The 21,682-nt window shown below is 49.3% G+C and overlaps 1 protein-coding gene across 1 annotated transcript; it reads left to right on the top strand.

Moving 5' to 3' along the window:
* Positions 1 to 3,102: 3,102 nt before the first annotated feature.
* On the top strand, positions 3,103 to 21,381 carry LOC119244188 (calpain-9-like). Its single transcript, XM_037509849.1, has 11 exons — positions 3,103 to 3,297; positions 5,264 to 5,333; positions 8,217 to 8,335; positions 8,683 to 8,816; positions 10,993 to 11,158; positions 12,013 to 12,096; positions 13,522 to 13,607; positions 16,421 to 16,498; positions 19,353 to 19,513; positions 20,792 to 20,949; positions 21,109 to 21,381. Exons 1-11 carry the CDS (start codon positions 3,103 to 3,105, stop codon positions 21,379 to 21,381), a joined length of 1,524 nt encoding a protein of 507 aa, XP_037365746.1.
* Positions 21,382 to 21,682: the final 301 nt, after the last annotated feature.

Raw genomic sequence — 21,682 nt, 5'->3', positions numbered from 1 at the left:
ATTGCTCCCCCCTTACCCTGTTTATTCTCTACAGGGGGGGTATGTGCCCTACCCTATGGAGCAGATCCTATCCATCCCCGTAAAGGATGTCCCTGTTCGGGCGCCACTTGCCGAAGACCAGCTTCCGGCAAAATGTCAGGTCATGTGTCCCTGAAAGGATGAGATGGCCTAGGCGAAACTTTTATTTTTTTTTAAGATTTATTTATTTATACAAGCACTGGATACAGTCAGAAATGCGGGAGGGTGAGAGAATTCACCAGAGCCAGAGGGGAGAGCAGAGTAGACAGACTGATGAAATACACTGCTGAGGGGAGCAGCAGGCGGCAGGAGAGGTCTGTGCGCCATGTGGGACACTTGCCCAGCAGTCAGGGATCAAACCAGCACTGCAGAGGCTGTGAGCAGCTTCACAACCCAGCTCTCAACCGCTGTGCCACCGGGGAGGCCCAAGGCAAAATTTTTTAAGGGCTGAAGGGAAGAATGTGAGGCAGACACAAAACACACTTATTTTGGTGTAAGCATCTCCTGATGAGGGTCTCAGCGGGTCTTTATTTATACGTTAAGACAAGCGATGGGATTACATCATCATAGAAGCAAAACGCAACAATCAGTACATTCCTTTCCCATAGACATTTTGTCGCCTACATGTTCTTAAGAAAAGAAACCACCTTAAAAGTTAATAGATAAGTAAAACTTAGACGCATAATTTCAGCCTAAAAAAATACCTAAGTCAGCTAACAGTCCTTGGCGCTGCCCTGTTGCCAAGATTACAATATCAGGAGACTCCTCTATCTACTGTCTATATGGCTTACTGCTAGAGACAAGTTGCTTTCCGGTAATCAGTTATTAGAACTGTTTTCGATTACTTAGAGACTCCTAGCACAATAAACTTCATGATTCATTACAAGGCTTCTCTATGGAACTTCCATATGAGTAATATTATTATGACCAGCTCTGGGTTGTTTATCAGACATGCCCTTGCACAGTAATTATTTCCCATTATCAAGTGGGCCAAATTATTCAGTGTTTAATTTTTTTAAGATTTATTTATTTATTTATACAAGCACTGGGTACAGTCAAGAGCACAGGAGGGTGAGAGAATTCACCAGAGCCAGAGCAGGGAGCAGAACAGACAGACCAACGAAGTACACTGCTGAGAGGAGTAGCGGGTGGCAGGAGAGGTCTGTCGCTCCTGTGGGACCCTCGCCCGGTGGCCGGGGATTGAACCGGCACTTCAGAGGCTGTGGGCAGGTTACAGCCCAGCACTCAACCGCTGTGCCACCAGACGAGGCCCTCAGTGTTTAATTTTTAAGCAAGTAATTTTCCATGCCATGTACTTACAATATTCTTATAATTTATTGCCCAATGTATATTCCATGAGTTTTTTTCTTTTTATGACCAAGAATAAAAAACAAAGGGATGTTTAATCTTAAGCCCCACAGTGTGAGGCCCTTTTCTTAGAGGCTTGCCAGTGACTTATCTGGCTGGGGCAGCTAGGATCCAGCAGAACTGTTCTCCTCCCACTCTCTCTGGTGAATCCTCCCTCCCCCACCCCCAACACACCCCCTTTCCCACCCCCACCTCTGGACTACACCCCAGTGCTTGGATACACAAATAAATAAATCTTTTTAAAAAATGAAAAGAAAAGACCCCCACAGGGGCACACACTAAGTCCATCGTCCTTGTGAAAACAAGGAGCAGGGACAGGAACAGTTGCAAAAGAGAAAAGTCCATCAGACGAAAGAAGACAATATCGCCCAGTTGGAGAACTGTAGAGAGTTAAAATGGGCCAGGGGGGCCTCCCTGGTGGTGCAGCAGTTGAGCACTGGGTTGCGAAGTCTCTGCAGCGCCAGTTCAATCCCCAGCTGCTCCCCGGTCACGGGGGGAGGGTCCCACATGGTGCGCAGACCTCTCCTGCTGCCCGCTGCTCCCCTCAACAGTGTACTTTGGTCCTTCTGCCTGCTCTACTCCCCGCTCTGGCTCTGGTGAATTCTCTCACCCTCCCGTGCTTCTGACTGTACCCAGTGCTTGTATAAATAAATAAATAAACAAACAAACAAATAAATAAATAAATCTTTAAAAAAAATGGGCCAGGAATTGGATTCTAACATGGGAACGGACATGGTTTATTTGGGGGGTGATGTGCTGGGTCCCTGGAATATTCTGGTTAAATGCAAAGTGGAGGATTGTGATGAGAACACACAGTGCTGCATGGAGGGTAACTATTCAGTGAGGTGGGCTCTGAGAGTGAGACGAGGGCACCTGAGCTGCTGGGAAAGTCTCCCACACATTTGCAGTCACTGGAGCATCAGTCACTTTCCCAAGGCCTCTCCCCAAACACAGACAAGACACCGCGACCCTTCGTGGAGTGAAGCCCTGAGCAGATCCAGGGCACGCACTATCGTCGTGGGGCTGGTGAGCAGGAGTCTGTGGGGTACAGGCATCTGCTCCGGCTGGGGCGCCAGGGGCCCTGTGGCCATCACCCGGGCCCTGCCTGCGGGGGCGCTAGGGCGGGCAAGAGCACAAACCTGGGAGTGCAGGGGCAGAGCAGATAAGCACATGTAGCTCTCTAGAGTGAAGTTTGCCCCTGATCTATGTCAAATTAGGTGTTGTGTGAGGGCTGTGTGAGCCCTGATCAAATAATAGGTACCACAATGATTCACCACTGCCCAGATACAGATGACAATTCTCAACTTGAAGACACGATTCCAGTTCCCACAGAGCTCTCCCTGATCAAGCAAACACTGCCTGCCACCTCCTGGACCCATGTGGTTCCCGACGCTCCTTCCTCATCCAGCATCCTCCAGCTCCTGCGGGTCTCCTCAGTGCATTAGACAGAGGGTACTGGGTGCTGCCTTGCCCAGAATTGGCCCCGCCCCACAGCTCCCATAGGTCTGCAGTCCCTGGAGGGAGGAGGGGTCTCTCTGCAATTTATCAACAGGGTGTGCCCCAACCAGGGAGGTTCCCAGGCTAAAGGTAAGACCAAGAGCCACTCAGCCCAGGAACCCCTGAGCTGGTTCCCTCTTGACTGGCCCACACATCGTGCGCCTCCCTGCCCATCGCAGACCCCAAGCCCACCTGCCAGTTGGGGAGCAGCCAGCAGCCATGTCTTACATCAAACAGGCCCCGGGGCCCCAGGATGCTCACATCATCCACTCCTCAGGCCAGAGCTTCGAGCAGTTGAGGCAGGAGTGCCTGCGGAAGGGCACGCTGTTTGAGGACCCAGACTTCCCGGCCAACAGCTCCTCTCTCTACTACAGCAAGGAGCCCGAGAGCCCTGTCGTGTGGAAACGGCCAGGGGTGAGTGCAGCCAGAAGGTGGGGGTGGCAGGCAGGGGGCTTGTAAGGAGGATCCCAGGACCCAGGGGAGGGCAGCAGGAGAGGAGGGACAGGAGGGGAGGCAGAGCACAAACCCGATCCAGGCCGGCTTCCCAGGGGAGGCCATGCAGAGTGATGGCTGGGATGATGCAGGGAGCACACAACAGCTGGCGGGGCTGGGGGTGCTCTAAGGGGGACTCCAGGGCATCTGCTGCATCCAGCCCCCAGCAGTCTCACTCCCGTGGAGGTCAGGACTCGAGGCTGACAGTGTCTTGGTAGTCAGGGAGTGGAGGTCAAGGCTATTCAGGATGAGTTGGGCCAGTCCCAGGCACCACATCCCCCCCAAGGGGAGAGGGTGGGGGCAGCCCCAGCCCCCACTCCAGGAGGGTGTTCACCTGGGTGATGGGGTGATGTATGTAAAGTGCTCAGCAGCTTCTGCTCAGAGCCCAGGGTGCTCAGTGTGGACGGGGCTCACGGAGCAAGCGTGCAGTGTCTCCATGATGGGGGTGCATAGGAAGCAAGGGGCTGCCCAACACATCCTGTTTTCCCTTCCCGCAGTACCCATGAGCCAGTGTCCATGCCCCCCACCCCTAACAATTGGAGGTGATGGTCCAAGGGCCATCAGCTGCTGCCTGGGACAAGGAGTCAGTATTTCCTGTGCTGGGTTAGTCAGGGCTCAGCCTCTGACTGGGTGGTGCTGGCTGCCTTCCCTCGGGTGGGGACCCGCCTGGGAGACCCCCCAGGGATGGGCTGGGACGGCAAGGAATGGAGTGCAGAGAGGGCCGGGAGGCAGCTGAGACCCTGCCACCCATCTGTCCAGGGACTGTGGTCACACCAGTCACACCACTGACTCCCCCACCTCAGTCTCCTCCCTGTGAAGCTGACACACTAGTGCCCATGGTAGACACGGCGCCCTGCTGCGGTTACTGGCATCACCATCATTTGCTCTGCATCCCACCTCCTGAAAGGCACTGGGTGCCCCATGTCTGCCTTCATGCTGGCTCCTTTCATGAAAATAATGAAGATGTTTTAAATACACAGCCTGTCTACTTAAAACACTCACACGATTCTGAACTTCAGGGCAGAGTTCAAGGTAGACATGAGTAATTTATACAGTGGTAAGCTCTTTATTGCTATTTCCTGATGGAGGGTGTGTGTGTGTGTGTGTGTGTGTGTACTGACCTATTTACTGGTCAACCTGAATCATGTCTAAACTGCTTCTGGTCATCTAGTATTTTCCTAAACCTGACAAGGCTATCACTGAGTGCCTCAGGCTTTCTCCTGAGAAATTCTAGTTACTTCCTTCCCTCCTGCTGGCCTCCCTGCCTCCACTCTTAGCCCATCAAGCCACCCCCCTGCCGCCTGCGGGGCTCATGCATCCCCTGCTCAGTGCCCTCTCTGGGGTCAGCACTGCGTAGCAATGAGGCATGGATTCCCCCAAAGGCCTAGTCCTACCACAGCCTCCCCTTGTCCGGCCACCACAACACACTGTGAATGTCACTCAGAATGTTGCGCATGGTGTAGGAAGCCAAGGAAGCAATGGGGTTCTCACAGGCAAGCCAGTGCCAGACTCACAGAAGACGGGCTCTGAAGGGGGCGTCACAGGAAACAACAGCAAATATGGATTCATTAAAACAGTATGAGTTGGAAAGAAGACACCAAGTGTGCTTGGGGGGATGAAAGCCTCCTAAGGAGGGTCCCTGAGCGTGAGACCAAGTTCCCCAAGCAGAGAAGAGGCTCCTACACTGACCGGCATGTAGGCAGAGGGGACGGAGGGGCCAAGTGATGTGACTGGCGCATCCCACCACGAGGCTGGGCTGTCCCTTTGCTTGTCCCTCCATGGGGAAAAATAACGAAACAGGAATGAAGTGTTCTGCTGCAAGAAAGGAGAGCCCGCCAGGAAGGGGCGGGAGGGCCAGGCCTCACTGATGATGCCCTCATTCTTCCAGGAAATAGTGAAAAACCCAGAATTCATTCTCGGATGGGCCACCAGGACTGACGTCTGCCAAGGGGAGCTTGGTGAGTGAGAGGGTTACGCACGGAGAGCTGGTGGTTGGACAGATGCTCCTGGGGGTCTGAGCTGCCGCCAAGGCTCAAGCAGCACAGGTCCCCAGCCACTCCCTGCACAGGGATTGGGGAACATGACTGCTCCCATCTTCTGCTTCCCCCTCCTCCCCAGTTGGCCTCCTGCTCTGCTGAATGGGAGCCAGAGGACTCACATCCCTGGCGCTCTGCTCCCCACCAGTTTTCAGAGAACAGACAGACCCAGAGGAGCTGCCTGGCTGCTGGCTCCATCAGAACATTAGCTCGGTCGCCTGCTGGGCCTCCCCTCAGCACTCATTGCCTCACTTCGTCTTCCCAACCACGCTCCCAATTTTACAGAGAAACCCAAGTTGAGGGAGGCAAAGTAAATTATCCAAAGTCACAGACATGATATGCAGAGTCAGGACCCCAATTCCTCTTAACCACTTTGCCACACTGCCTCTGGGGTTCATGCTTTTGGGACCACCTCAACCCCCAGAGGAATGAACCAAAGAGAGCAAACCACTGTGAGCGGGAGCAGACACTGAGTTCCCCACAGCTGAGGTCACCACTGTGGTCTGACGGATGAAGTGGGACATGCCGGGAGCTTCATGACAAGTGGCTGAGTTTCCCTCCCAGAACTCAACAGTCACACCTAGAATGGTGATAGATGATTGATACACAGACAGACAGACAGTCACATGAATCATGACAAGATAAACAGACGATGGACAGGGAGGTAGGTAGATGATAGACATAGAGACACAGACATGGTGGACACATGGAATTATACATTCTAAATATAACCTTGGCTTTTCAAAAAAAAAAAAGCGTTCAGGTTGGTCTTCATTTTCTGAGGTGTAGCCCCCCTAAGAGGTTCTCCCTGTTCTCTTCAACATCTCCCTCTCAGTTGTCAACCACCTTCTTCCTCTACCTCCCCTCACCTACCCCTGCACGCATCCCCCTGGTGATACTTTTTCACTAGGGATTATCATTCACTAGAAAATTGTTGATGGGACTCCTGTTTTTTTCAAAGTTTTAATTTGTCACTTAGGTATAAAACTATTTTGAAATTACAACCTTAGTTGATAGTTGATGACAAATATTATTTTGTGGCACTTTTTCTACATCTAAATACTGTACATAACATATGAATGAGGGGCCTCCCCTGGTGACACCGTGGTTGAGCGCTGCATTGCAAAGCTGCCCGCAGCCTCTGTAAGCACCGGTTCGATCCCCGGCCACCATCGAGGGTCCCACATGGCGGGACAGACCTCTCCTGCTGTCCACTGCTCCCCTCAGCAGTGTTTTCATCACTCTGCCTGTTCTGTTCCCTGCTCTGGCTCTGGTGAATTCTCTCACCCTCCCACGCTTCTGACTGTACCCAGTGCTTGTATAAATAAATAAACAAATCTTTAAAAAAAAATAACATATGAATGAAGGAGGGCCTCCCTGGTGGCTTAGTGGTTGAGTCTCAGTGCTATTACTGCTATGCCCTGAATTCGATCCCCAGCCAGGGAGCTAACCCACATATGGTGCAGCAGACCTCGCCTGTCTAGCACGTGCTGCCCTTAGCAGTGTATTTCAGTAAGTCCACTGTTTTGCTCCCCACTCTGTCTCTGGTGAATCCTCTCACCACTCCACAGCTGGGCTATACCCCACTTCTATAAAAAAAAAAAAAAAGTGAATAAAGGATAACAATAAAATGGACAGCTGTGAACCAGCCCCCCAAATAAGCACTTGACTATCACCAGCACCATCGTTGCCCCTCCCTATCAGTGGCCACCTGCATGCTTTCACCCGACAAACTGAACCTTGCTGGCACCCTCACCCAGCATCGTGCTTGAGGTGGCCAGACCTATCCATTGGCACAGACTCAACAGTGATCAGTAATTTTCATCTCTTCTGGGGGTTTTTCCCTTATTTTGACTTGTATAAATGGCATCTGAATCTCTCTCTTCAAAAGCTGAGCACATTTCTGGCAAAATAGTCTCTGGCAATGACCAAAAAAGGGTTGTGTGACAGTGTCCCGAGTGCAGTGGTACAAAGAACTTTCCAGAAATGTCAACTCCCAGGAAGCCACACTTGAGTTCCAATGAATTCAAGTGGTATTATCGACTACAAGCAAATAGATTTGGGGTAGAATGGGAGGTCCTGTTGGTTAAATAGATAATTCCCAGTGTGTGCTCAGACATCTTTCACAGGCAGCAGCTAGAGCTCTGATAGGTACAGATGAGGTGCCCGCCCCATGCTCAGTATGAGCACATGAACGCATGTGGGAGTCTGTACAGTGTAAGCTTCAAACACTGCTTGTGTTCACACTCACTTTTGTGTTTTCCTCTGAATGGGGGCTAACTTGAAGGTTATATCTGGGGAAACCAGCAGATCAGTCTACAAATCTTGAAAATGCAAGATCAGTGAAAGTAGATGATGCCCATGGAGCTATTATTACCTACGACAAAGCTAAGTCTAACCTGCTGAGGCATGAGCCCCGGCAAAGTGCTCCCTCCGAGATCACCCCAAGTGCCACAGGCCAAGCAGGATGAGACATCACTCACCCTGGCCCGCTGACACTAACTCTTACAGCCCTGGCCTCCTGGCCTTCCAAGGAGCTGACGTGCATAGAGCACGAGGGTGTTTATGCACGTCACGTGGGCATGACCTATACCACTGCCAAGACAAGAGCTGTCTGTGCTAAGTGGGCAGGAGAGCTGGGAAGGGAGGCAGAGCAGAGAGATTTGCTGGTAACCTTCCCATATTTTAAGATACAGAAAAAAACGTGGTCACATCTGGAATGCCCCGCATCTCCTTGGCCATGGAGTTGTCGTGTTTACCACAAATTAGCAGTAAGACCTACGATTGAGGACTTTTCACTTACAGATGACTGCTGGTTGTCAGCTGCCATTGCCTCCCTGACACTCAACGAGAAAGCGCTGGCCAGAGTGGTCCCCCAGGACCAAAACTTTGGCTCCGGTTATGCTGGGATCTTCCATTTCCAGGTAAGTGAACTTACCTCATTGGGGTGCAGTGTGATGTCAGGTGTTTCTGCAGCTGCTGGTCATCAGGGGTGCCTTTTCCTCTTGAGAGAGAACTGGTTCAGAGAGCCCTGCAGTGTCCACCCCGGCTCAAGGGGGCCGCACCCATGACGGTCTTCGAGCCCATGTCAGGGGCGGGTGGGTGCTCCACACATGGCTCCATGGACAAAGCACAGCTGAGCCCATTGCAGAACCCACGTGCCATTTTCCTCCAGATCTGAGGGAGAAAAAGCAAAGTGATAAAGTGGACAAAGGGGGGCTGGACCTCCTGTGAGACTCAACCCTGCAATCTGTCTCTGCCTGGGTGACAGCTCTGGCAATACGGTGAGTGGCTAGACGTGGTGATTGATGACCGGCTGCCCACCTCCAAGGACCGCTTGATCTACCTCCACTCAGCTGACAACAACAAGTTCTGGAGCGCCCTACTGGAGAAAGCCTATGCCAAGTGAGTGTCGCCCAGCGCGGGCAGGCCCCTGTCCCAGGGAGGCCAGTCTCCCTCCTGGGTCCTTTTCAGGGCACAGCTGTGGAGAGGGACACTGAGGCTCTGGGATGGCATGTGTGGGGCGGCAGGGCCACCCGCCTGGGGCCCAGTCAGGGCTGAGGTGGAAAAGGAGTGGCTGGGGCAGCTTGCTGTCGGGATCTAGCTGTGCCCATCCTCAGACACATGGCGACGCGCATCCCTTTCCGCCCCCACATGTGGATCCTGCCTTTGGCAGCAGCCAGAGTGCAGGGATGTATTTTGGGCGACGTCCCCACCAGCACAGCCAGGGCAGAAGCCTCAGGGCTCCTGGCCAGGGGAGACTGAGATGTCACTTTCCCCACTTTGGAATTCTCCTTTAAATTTTTTTAAATTGTACATTGACTGTTTTAACCATTTTAACTTTATTTCAGCGGCATCAAGTTCATTCACATTGTTAGGCAACCATCACCCACACAGCTTCATCCTGCCAGACTCAAACTCTGCACCATTCAATACTACACCCTCTTCACATCCCCAGCCCCCGGCCATCACCCTGCGACTTTCTGTCTCTGGATTTCACTAACCTAGGAACCCCGGCTAAGTAGAATCTACACAGTCATTTCTATTCACCCGGGTGGCCGGAGTTCCTCTGGCAATGTCATTTTCCAGCCCACCAGCTAGGCAGCAGCAGCCATGATAGCAGAGCTCCCACGGGATCCCCTGGGCTCAACCTGGATCTTCAAGCTGTGGAAATCCATCCTCAGAGACAGGAAGCAGGGAGGAAGGCCATGCTTCTACCTCCAAGTGGGTGTATAAGTGGCCAAATAAAGTGAAGGTAAACGGAGGCTCAATTCATCCTCAAATCAGCAGGATGGGATTAAACCATGAAAGTACCCAAGGTGCTCCTTTGCCCACATGCCCACCTAGTCTGTATAAACACCCTTGGTACCACTGATAGGCTTGGGGTGAGCAAAGGGGATGCTTTCCAGGCCTGGTGGGGGCAAACCAGTCCTCAACGAGTCCTACCATCAGGGACCCCACCTCTAGGGTCACTTCTCTGCTTGTATTGGTTGGGGTGGTTTCATTCTCCAGGAGCTCAGAAGAGGGAACCCCTCACCTGCCCCCCCCCCCAAGCTGTGCAAAAAGCTTGAGTCAGTTGGTAGGATTTGAAACCTTTGCCTCAGGGAGAAGACTACAGAATAGGTTCCTAAAAAGAAGGCAAATTAGCTCATAGAAAGATGTTCAACATCATTTGTCATTAAGAAACTGTAAATGGGGGCCTCCCTGGTGGCGCAAGGGATTAAGCACAGCACTATGAGGCAATCCCCAGCCTCTGCAGAATGAGTTCAATTCCCAGGCGCCCAGAGGACCCACATGGCGCAGCAGACCTCTCCTGCCTTGTCTGCTGCTCCCCTCAACAGTGTACTTCGGTCAGTCTGCCTGTTCTGTTCCCCACTCTGTCTCTGGTGAATCCTCTCACCCCCTGCATCTCTGGCCTGTACCCCAGCTCTTATATGCATAAATAATAAATCTTTAAAAAAAAAAAAGAAACTGCAAATGAAAACAATAGTGAACATTGCTACACACTGACAAAGTTTATTTTATAACTCAAGAAGAGTATATATCCATAAAGTGTGTGTCTGTATGCACATTCTGTGTGCAGGTATGTGTGTGTGTACATGTACAGACATGTTACGTGTGCAGTTGTGTGACTGGGAGTACCTGAGACCAGGAAGGAAAAGTTCCTTAACCCTCTGTCTACACGACTAATTTTTTCCTGGTCAGGTCCTATGAAGAGAGAGAGAGACTTATTTAAACATCACAGCAGTCCTAGAGGGGAGAGGACAACTGTCCCCCACTTTGCACATCATGAAACTGAATCATGAGCGGGTTCGCACAACAACACTCAGCTGTAAGAGATGGGTCTGGCACTTGAACCCAGGGTCAGAGTAACCCACACCAGGCTGCCTATCTCACAGAGATTTCTTGTGTCTTCAGAGCATCAAGTAGACCCCAAATCCTACTTCCCATCTTCCTTCCATGCCACCCAGCCAGGCAAACCTTGGGAGGTTTCTGATTCAGTTAGAAAAACCTCTGGCTGGGGCGCCACCTGGTGGCCTTCCTCATCCCTGCAGTCGTTTCCAAACTTCTGGCTTCACAGGTTGAATGGGAGCTATGAGGCGCTGATGGGGGGCAGCGCCATGGAGGCCATGGAAGACTTCACTGGGGGTGTAGCCGAGACCTTCACAACCAAAGAGGCTCCAGAGAACTTCTATGAGATTCTCGAGAAGGCCTTAAAGAGGGGCTCTCTGGTGGGCTGCACCACGGTAAGTCGCTCACCTGTCTCTCCCTTCCAAGCTCTCTGCCAGAGTCAGAGGCATGAGCAGGTGCCCTGAGCACACACAGCAGGGCTGGCACTTCCAGGACTGGGGAGTGTCAGTGTTTGTTTATTTTAATCCAAGCAGAAGATTCTATTTAATGTCTTTCAAATGACGAAGCTCAGACACCCTTGCTGTGTCAGGTAGAACAATCCCGACAAATCTCTGTCCCTTTCTCTACCCCAGCAGTGCTGTGTGTCCCCTTCTCAGCTCTGCCCTTGCTCATACAAACAGCCACACACACTCAGGAACGCAGGGCTAGGTTTGATTTCATGAAATGAAACCCTACTGTTTTCTGGAATCTTTGTTGATGTCACACATCATGAAAAATATATCAGTAGATACTTAACAGTATTTTTTCTAATCTCTTTATGCACACACACACATAATTTTGCCTCATCTAGTTGTGAAACTTATCCAAATTTTCTGTTTCCTCTTGAGTAAACCTTGGGAGTTTGTTCTTTGCTACTAAATGACCCATCTCCTGGTGTTTTCAAGCTGGTGACACGAGCTGAGTGTAACACAATGTCTCCTCGTGTATGTGACCGTGCACCCACATGAGGGGATGATCAGACAGTTCTGTTTGGGGCCAGAAAGTCAACTCTTTGTTGGGAACGAGGGGCTTCTCATCCTGGGGAGAGGCTGAGAATGCCTCATTGTCACTGCTAAGGGGCCTCCTGTGGAACATTTTGTGTGTCCCTTCCTCCTGGGGAGCAAAGAGGCCAGGCCAGGCAGAGCTGGGTCTGGCCTGGTAGGGGAGTGACTTACACGATGGACCTAACAGTGCTATTTTCATGTTTTAGGCCAGAAGTACTGCAGAGTCCAAAGCCCGGACACCTTTCGGTCTCATTAAGGATCATTGCTACACTGTGACAGGAATTGATCAGGTAGGTGACGTGCAGTCCTGCTGGTGGGTGCAGGGACAGCTGTGACCATATCATCCTTTTCCTTGGTGCGTTCAAGCTTAAACTGTGCTTTCAGACTTCAGAGAATGTGTCATCTAGAGGAGGCAGCCAGCATTCTAAACCACAAAACAGGGAAGAAAGCAACATGAGCTTCCATCATAGTTCCCAACTTGTGCAGCAGGTAGGAGAACCTGATCTTTGTTTTTCTTTTCTTCACTAATTTCACATCAATCTTGTTATAGCGTTCTCCACAGAAAAGACTCAATAGGATGGATGGGTGTCTGGCTGGTGGGCTGGATGGCTGGCTGGCTGGTTGGCTGGCTGGATGGATGGATGGATGGATGGATGGATGGATGGATGGATGGATGACTGCATGGATGGATGGTAGGTAGAGATAGATGGATAGATGGAGATTGGTACAGATACAGATACACAGTGGACCCGTGATGCAGGGGCACTAGCTGCTCATAACTGTTGACTCCTCAAAAGCTTAACTGCAATTGTCCTTTAGTGTCTGTGGGGTATTGGTTTTAGGGCAACCCTCCACCCCTATGGACACCAAAATCCACAGATGTCTAAGTCCCTTATAGTAGGTTCTCCAAATTCAAGATTCAACCCACAAAGCAACATCCAGGGTTGGTTGGATCTGAACTTGGAAATCTCTGATAAAATAAAATCCAAGAAAGTGGAGCAACTCAGATCGTTCACACTGATATCGTTTTGTCATGTGTAGTGTGATGTATGTGTGTATATACATATATACCTGTGTGTGTATATACATATATACCTATGTGTATATACACATATGCATATATACCTATATCAGGGGAAACTGCTCTGAGAGCTCAAATTTCTGGCTAGTTGATGAGTAGAAGTCTTATTTTCTCTTTCTCCAAAACTTATCTCTCTTTCTCCAAGGACGGCTGGCTGGGTTTTCTTTCCTGACTCTGGGCTATTGATGTGGACAGCAAAGATCCTCAGATGACACCTCAAATGGGAGAATATTGGCTTTGGAAGACTTAGACGTGGTTTTTATTTATTGTTGCTGTTTAAATTCCCAACATGTGTTTCTATACTTGTTGTTCAGCTGTGAGTAAGAGGCTAAGGATGAAGGAAAGTCAGGAGTAGCTCACTGAGCACTTCTGAGAATTGCTCTTCACCTCTCTCTGTGGATTCTGAGGCTCCCCAGATAAACAAGCCTCTAGGGAAATTGCAGTCTAGCAAGTCACTCATTCATTTGAAGATTCATGTCACGTTAGCCACAGTTCCTAGGGCAAGTTAAGAATGGATGAGTTTTGACATGTATTTAATGTTTATAAGTCAAGAGTCTTCCGGCTGAGAGGAACCACTCTGGAATTCACACATGAACTGATCCTTTCACATTCCCCTGCTGCCTTTGCCTTCCAGGTAAACTTCCAAGGCCAGAAAACTGAGCTGATCAGAGTCCGGGATCCTTGGGGCAAGAGTGAGTGGAATGGGCCCTGGAGCGACAGGTGGGTCCCCACCGCGTCCCTCTGACTGGCGCCCACCTTAATGCTGTTCATGGGGTCCAGTGGGCCAAGGCTGGCTGGTGTGTCCTGGGAAGGAGGAGAAGTTTGTCTAACGTGCTCCCCTGGCTTCTGGATGACCTCACCTCATTCCCCTTCATCCCCTGGGGCCCGCCTTGCAGTCAAACTTGACTCTCAGGGAAGACTCTTAGAGTGGCCTTTTATCTTCCCTGGGATGGTATTCATGTCTGTGACTCTGTTTTGCCAGAGTTCAGAATTCAAAGACCACCAGAGAGCCAACACCGATGCAAACACAAGAAGGTCGTTTATTAACAAGCTCGAGCCCGGGCTCCCACCATCACCAACGCAGCGGTTCTCGGTTGAGAGCCCTGAACCCCTTTTCTGCTGAGTTTTTGTGGGCCCCAACGGGAAATTGGAAAGATGCTGAGGGCTGATTGGGTGGCCTTCGCAGCAGTTGGGGCTGAAATTTTAGGATTGGCTCATGCAGGGTTTAAGCATTCAATTCTTATCTATCTACTGCAGGGGTTTCTGTCCAGTTTGTAGGGATCTTTGTCCAGTTACTGATGAATGGGTTGGTCTCGCTCATGACAATTTTTCAGCCCATTTCTCAGAATTGTCTGTGCTCTAGAGGAATTTGGGATTTAAGGAAATCAAACTCAGGCCTGGTGAGAGAGGGGCCGAGGGTGAGCCTGTCATGGCGCCTGTGATACCAACATTTTGGTTTTTGCTTTTCAACTATATTGCTTCCCATGCGGATAGTTCACATCCCCATGTAACGTGGGTCTTTATCTCCACATATGAGTGGCCCCAGTGAAGTGTGTGTGTGTGTGTGTCTGTACGTGTGTGTGGTGGCAATGAGTATTTTGGGTGTGAGAATCCCTGAGTGCTGCCAGCAGGTCAGTACAGGATTCTCTGGCCACTGGCCAGAATCCCAGTGGCCCAGTAGAGGCAGACAAAGTGGAATAAGAAATTTAGCCACTACGACTGCTCTGATGACCAGGATTATTTATTTGGCTCCAATTATAGGAAAGGACTTCCTTTCAGGCCTGTGTCCCCTCCATGTCCCTTGAGAGGTGGCCCCTGTGCCTGGGATGATGGGATGGAGCAGGTGTGCACAGGCAGGATGCACCCTGACCTGTCTCTACCGCCTCCCTCTCTCCTTCCTCACCCAGAGCTCTGGCCAGCTTGGGCTCTTGCTGGCCTCTCTGCCCACCTGCAGCTCCTGGGACTCTAGGGAGTCTGTACAAATCTAGAACTTGATTAAAGCCAAGTCCGTGTTTGGCCTCAGCTCAGACAAGTCACCAGGGGGCGCCAGTCATCTGTGTGTCTATGACTTTATTAACCAGACTCCAGCCTGAGGGCACAAGACTGACACTGAAGTGTCCCCATCACTGGTCCCTTCCCGCCACCCCCACCCTCTCCTGCCTTCCACCGCCTCAGAACCAAGGGACTTTGGCAGAGACTGATTCACACCAGACCCACATCAAAGCAGGCATGAACTCGGCCTTCCTCTCCTGGTGGAAAGGGAAGGAAGAGAAATCACGAAATCAAAAGGAATGAGACTGCTTTTAGCTCCTAAGATTTATAGAGTCCCTTAACTCAGGGGACAGAGTCTCTAAAAGGACAAAGGCTACTTTTTCCTTTCCCTGAGAAACATGGTGAAGAGGGAGAAGTGGGTTTTTGCTGGAACACAGCTGGAGACTGCCTGCCTACAGGCAGCCTTGGGGGGATGGGAGGGTCTGTCCCCACCCTGATCCCAGATCCTGATTCTGCCTGGTGCCAGAGGGAGGCTGGAAAGCTCAGCTTAGCCTTTGGACACATTATGTGGGTGTGAGCCATTGGAAGAAAATGGCCCAAAGGAAAAATCGAGGCTCTTAGTTCTGTTCTCCAGACCCTGCCAGGGGAAACCTGGAGAGAGGTTCTGGGTTCACTTGGCTATTCTGAGCCCTCCCCCAGGAGTCAAGACCCATGGGATGTGGGGAAATGGATCCCCCCATGAGAGTGCTGAGGTGGTGGCAGCGCCATTTGAGCTGCACTTGATCCTTCAACAACACAGGTTTAACTGTACACGTTCATTATACTCAGATCTGTTACCTCTCAGCAGGTTCTGCAGCAACTGATTCAACCAACCTTGCGTGATGGTTGGCTGAATCCTCAGATACAGAACCCTCAGGATAAGGAGGACAGACAATAAGTTACATTTGGATTTTCAACTGCACAAGAGGTTGATCACCCCAAGTTGTTCAAGGGTGAACTGCTTCTGGAGACGGGTGTGTGTGTGTGTGTGTGTGTGTGTGTGTGTGTGTGTTGGAGGGAGGAGGATGTCCCAACGAAGCAGTGGCCTTAGAGCTCTAATTCCCAATTTGGAGGGCAGTAGGTAGCTGCTCACCTGAGGACAGGCAAGGCCCCCTGGCAGAACACGATCCAGCTTCCTAGGGAGGTCGCAGCAAGAAAGTACTTGGTAGATCAATGTCAAACAAGCTTGTCAAACACGTTATGATTATGACTTTTCAAAGTGTTAGCTGACAAAGAACAGGGGTCAAGTGAGTTTCCCTGCCTGTGGTGGTCTCATGAGAAGCATGAGACCATTGGCTTCTTCTTCTTCCATTGGCTGTGCTTGGAAATGTACTTTCTGACCAATCTCAAAGCCTCTGGCACATTTCTGGGGTCCATGGTATAGTCACTGACCAGGATCTATTCCTTTCATAACCGCACACCCTGGTTCCTAGGAAAAGGTACTGCCCCGACCCAAGGCCAGTACTGCTCATGACCCACATGCTGATTTGGTTTCCTCCTAGTTCTCCTGAGTGGCGTTCTGTGAGCCTCGCTGAGAAAAAGCGCCTGTGTCACCCTGCTCTGGTCAAAGGAGAATTCTGGTACAGTTCTTACCTCTTTATTTCTGTACTAACTGCGAAAGAGGTATGACAAGCCCCCATGGCCTTTGGGTGTAAAGAACAACCATTTCTTCATATAATTTTATCGTACATTTCAGTAAATCACGTACACCTGTCTCAAAACCCTTATATCCACCCAGGTTGGCAAAGGATTTAATATATCATGTTTTGAGGACTCTTCACATCTCCAGATTTGTTTAGAGTGTCAAGGGAATCCATGTGATCCAGGAAACAGAAGACTCAACCTCCCAGCTCTCACCCAGCCTCCCTCCACTAAACCATCCATCATCCAAGTCTGCATTTGAATCTGCAGCCCAGTGAATTTGCATGCAGGCAGCAAGCTGCTCCTGGGTCACTACCTCCAGGCCCAACTTGGTGACAGGGACCCTTGAAGGCAGCCACCTTTGGAGCATCTCAAAATACAGATCAGTGGGAAGGAATTCTTAATCTGGCCTTTCCACAGAGCTGAAAATCTTTGCTAATGGAAAGTTGGTTAATGGCCCTTTATCTCTAGAAATCATTTCAAGTCTTGTTTCTTCCTGTGGGACCCGGAAGCAGTTGACTCTTCCAACTCTGCAAGACCACAAATGTCTGACTTCTGGTTCTGTTTCCTTTCATATGCTCACGCCAGTGAATTCTTGCCTGAGTCCTTCCATTTTTTATTTTTTTTTTGTTTTCATTTTATATATTTTTTACATCATTTTTCATTTTTGCACAATGTATGCATTTTCATCTTGATTATATTCCCCATACAATTCCCACCCCCCTTATTTTGACCCTAATTCTCCACTCCTCCCCTCACCCCGTAGTGTGTCTCTGGTTTATAGTTGCTTGTTGATTTTCATATTTACTTTGTTATAATTAGTCTTTTTCCTGGTCCCTAATTTAGGTTTTCTAAATTCCTGCTATGCGTGAGACCATCTGGTATTTTTCTTTTTCTGGCTTATTTCACTGAGCAGATCCCTTCCAGCTCCATCCATGTTGCTGCAATTTGCATGAGTTTATCTTTTTTGATTGCCGAGTAATATTCCGTTGTGTATATGTACCACATCTTCTTGATCCAGTCATCTATTTTTGGGCATTTGGGTTGTTTCTAAAACTTAGCTATTATAAATAGTGCTGCTATAAACATAGGGGTGCAGGTGCCCTTTTGAATTAATGTTTCTGTGTCCTTTGTGTCATTAGAAACAAAAAAAAACCTAGTCCCTCTCATTAGATGCATCCCAAACTCCCCTCCTTTAATAACAAAAGACACTTTTTATCACTTTCAACACTAAGAAAATCCAAGTTCGGGGAGCCATTTGTCAGGAACTGTGGATAAAGACCAATATATGAGAAATATACTTTGGTCACCTGAATGACAAAATATTTCTTATAAATTACAATATCACACTGTCTTTGCACTGATACTAAAACCAGCAATAGGCTCACTTTCTGTCACTCATCAAAATCAACCCTACAGCACCATTTTGGGGGAAGAAAGTTTTATTTTTATTGTGAGGTCAACCAACAAGGAAATAGGAGCCAAGGCTCAAATCTGGAAACTAGAAATGATTTTATAGAAATGGAGGTAGAAAGGAAATAAAAGTTAGGAATGTAAAGTTGTGGCCTTGAATAAGTCTGATCAAATAGTTACAAATGGATCTATATATGAAAAGTTTTCCAGATTCTAGGGATAGACCCCTTGCTTCTGGGTGTGGTCTAATCTGTTCTTTTTTCCTGTTTTCTTGGTTTTGTGTCAGTAGTCTCTTGGTTCTGACCAGCTTGGAATATGGCTTAAGATCAATTTCTTCTGCACACATTTGTGTCACAGGACTCATAGAAAAGTGTCACACAAAGTTGCCTTCCTAAGAGCAGGTTCAAGAGATTGTCAAACATGCACAACTATTCTGGGGATCACCCATGGTTTCAATACTCCCAAGTTTATATCTTCAGTTCCTTTCCTTGGAATTCCAGATCCATATATTCAAGGATCTATTCAGTATCTCCCTGTGAATATCTACTCCATGGCACATCACAGGATCACATGCCTAAACCTCAAATCCTTCTCTCCCAAACTTGCTACAACACAGTCTCCATCTTTTTCCATCCAACTATTCAAACCACATATCTTCTTGCCTTTCTTTCTTTTCCTCACATTTAATCCTCCATAAGTCCTATAGGCTCAACCTTCAAAATACGTCTTAAACCTGATCACTGCTCACCACCTCCCGTCCTACCAGCCTGGACTGACCCACCCTCATCTGTCACCTGGACAACAGCACGCACTTCATAGCTGGTGACTCCACTTCTATCTGTGCCCCTTCTCATGGGTCAAGGGTTATGGGTCATGTTAACACATCCTACTGTTTCTCCATCTAATCAGAGTCAACCCTAAAAGCCTTAGGATGACCACCCTGGTCCACCATTTTTTTTGAACATCATCCTTTACTGACTTATCTGTCTTACGAACTTGTTCTCCAACTACCTGGACTGCCAAAAAGTCATTATGTCCCAACCCCTACACTCCAGGCCTCCACCTGAACAGTCAGAAGTTCCCTTAGCTGTTTATCTAAAATATCCCCCACACTGCACGCTCCCCCTTCACCCTACTTTGTTTTCCTTTGTAGTGCTTTATATATATCAACCTATATTTTAAGCTTTTCTTCCTTTTTATCTTTCTTAACCTTTTCTTTACTTTTTTTTGGAGGGAGTCTATTTTCTTCTCCACAGGCCTGATTTCTCCCCAATCCTCCAGGACAGAAGCAAGTGCTCAATAACTGTTGGATGACTGAATGAATGAGTAGGTCATGCAGTGTCATCTGTCCAGAGCATGTCTCTCTCCACTTTGCTGCAGGATGGCATTTGCGGACTTCAAGGCTCATTTTGAGAAAGTGGAGATCTGCAACCTCACTCCTGATGCCCTAGAGGAGGATGCCCTCCGCAAGTGGGAACTGACAGTCCACCAAGGAAGCTGGGTGCGGGGCTCCACGGCTGGAGGCTGCCGCAATTTCCTGGGTTGGTAGTCACCCTGCCCTTCTCTTTGTCATCCCCAAGTGTTGAGTCCAAACCAGGACATCAGTGGATCAGGCGCAGGACCCTAGAGAAGGCCCAAAACATGGAGCTAGACAGAACCATTTCAGTGATGATTGGGAAAAGAGGGTGGCAAAGGTTTGGGAGGACTTTGAATAAGAATTGCTCAAGGAACCTCCTTTGTTTTACCACTTGGGTTATCTTCCCTGGCAAGTAATAGAAAACACACTCACACTAGTTTAGAAATGAAAAGAATTGGGCCTCCCTGGTGGCATAAGGGGTTAAGTCAGCACTATGCAGCTATCTGCAGCCTCTACAGCATGAGTTCGACCCCGGCCAGGGAGGTGACCTGCATATGGCGCAGCAGGCCTCTCCTGTCTCGCCTGCTGCTCCCCTCAGCAGTGTATTTCAGTCAATCTGCCTGTTCTGTTCCCCATTTTGTCTCTGGTGAATCCTCTCACCCACACACCTCTGGCCTGTACCCCAATTCTTGTTGCATAAATAAATAAATCTTAAAAAAAAAGAAAAGAAATAAAAAGAATTCATTGTCCTACATAACTGACAAGTCCAGAGGAGCAGAGTGGGCTTCAAGCACAGATTGATCCGTGATATGCTTGTGATAGTCTGTTCTGCCCTCTCTGCTCTGTTGATTTCTCCCTCAGGCTGTTTCACTTTACAGGGATAGGAGGGCAGCCAGCTCCCCAGCCCTCATTCACTGACCTGCTCAGCAAGAACTCCTAAGGGTCATCAGACAAAAGCCCTGAATTTCCCTCTAACTGGGGATTCCTTAAGCCTGCATGCCTGGTGAATGCTGCTGACTGGACATGTTACAGTTCCCTGTGGCAAGAGGGAATCGTGTAGAACAGTCAGCATTCACTCTTGGAGGTGGCCTGAGGTCACTTCTGCTCAAATCACACCACCATTGAGTGGGCCCTGGGAGGCAAGCACAGTGCCCCGCACTCGCCTTTGAAATGCCAAATGCGAAAAAAAAAAAAAAGATGGAACAAATTGCAGTGCACAAAATGCAGAAGAATGTCTTTGAAAAGTTGCATGGGAAACGGTTCCAAGAGGTAGAAGGAAAAGAGACCCCTTTTCATTCTCCCAGGGGTTGTAGAAAATAGGCAAGAGGGAAATCAGGACAGGGAGAAACACCTTCCAGGTTTGGGAGAATTTGATGGGAGTGGGTAGGATGTGTGTGTCCCCTTTGTTTTTTGTTTTGGGCTTTTTTTCAAGGGAAAATAACCTGCCTCTTTTGAATGGCAGATACCTTTTGGACCAATCCACAGATAAAATTCTCCCTGACTGAGAAAGATGAGGGGCAGGAGGAATGCACTTTCCTTGTGGCCCTGATGCAGAAAGATCGAAGGAAACGCAAGAGGTTTGGAGATGACTTGCTGAAAATCGGCTACAATATTTACCAGGTGGGTAGATGCCAAATTACAGTTGATAATCCATGGAGTCCTAAGTTCTTGGTCCCTTTTCAGCCTCACACCTGACACTCAATGCCAGTCCCTCAACTGTGTCCAAGTAGCCGAAACCCGCAGCCAGGAAAACCACTTCCCTTCACACTCCTGTTGCAGTGCCCAAGCGAAATCGAGCACCTGAGCAAAGACTTCTTCAGACACCACGCTTCCCAGGCCAAAAGGGAACCTTTCATCAACCTGAGGGAAGTTTCTGACCGGTTCAAACTGCCCCCTGGGGAGTACATCCTGATTCCCAGCACTTTTGAGCCCCATCAGGAAGCAGATTTCTGCCTGAGGATCTTTTCAAAGAAGAAGGCCATTACCCAGCCCCATCAGGAAGCAGATTTCTGCCTGAGGATCTTTTCAAAGAAGAAGGCCATTACCCGGTGAGTTTCAAGAATCCCTCTTTGGTGCTTTACTCCCAGAGATGTCACCAGAGGGTGGTTGGAGTCATGGCCCCCTGTCCTCTTCCATGATCTACTTGAGAAACCAGAAGGGGGCAAAAGGGAGGGTCTGAACCCATCAGCAAGCAAAGGCATATTTCCAGTTTCGTTCTCACATGAAACAGTTGCTCTTTCCAACTGACCCCAGAACCATGCTCACAAGACACTCTTGGGTGAAGCCCTTCATTTTCCAGACTCTATTACCAAGAAGCCTCTGGAGTGGGAGCAACATGAGGGGGATGCCAGAG

This window comes from Talpa occidentalis, unplaced genomic scaffold, assembly GCF_014898055.3.
Source record: "Talpa occidentalis isolate TD23 unplaced genomic scaffold, MPIMG_talOcc4v2.1 talOcc4.14, whole genome shotgun sequence".
Classification (NCBI taxonomy): domain Eukaryota; kingdom Metazoa; phylum Chordata; class Mammalia; order Eulipotyphla; family Talpidae; genus Talpa; species Talpa occidentalis.
Note: the sequence above shows the minus strand (reverse complement) of the source record. Positions and strands in the feature narration are given on the sequence as shown.

Excerpts from the sequence above, each read along its gene's own strand:
- LOC119244188 (XM_037509849.1), top strand. The coding sequence starts at position 3,103 with ATGTCTTACATCAAACAGGCCCCGGGGCCCCAGGATGCTCACATCATC. Across the intron at positions 8,817-10,992 it reads CTGGAGAAAGCCTATGCCAA|GTTGAATGGGAGCTATGAGG; the intron begins GTGAGTGTCGCC and ends CTGGCTTCACAG. Across the intron at positions 19,514-20,791 it reads AGGCTGCCGCAATTTCCTGG|ATACCTTTTGGACCAATCCA; the intron begins GTTGGTAGTCAC and ends TTTGAATGGCAG.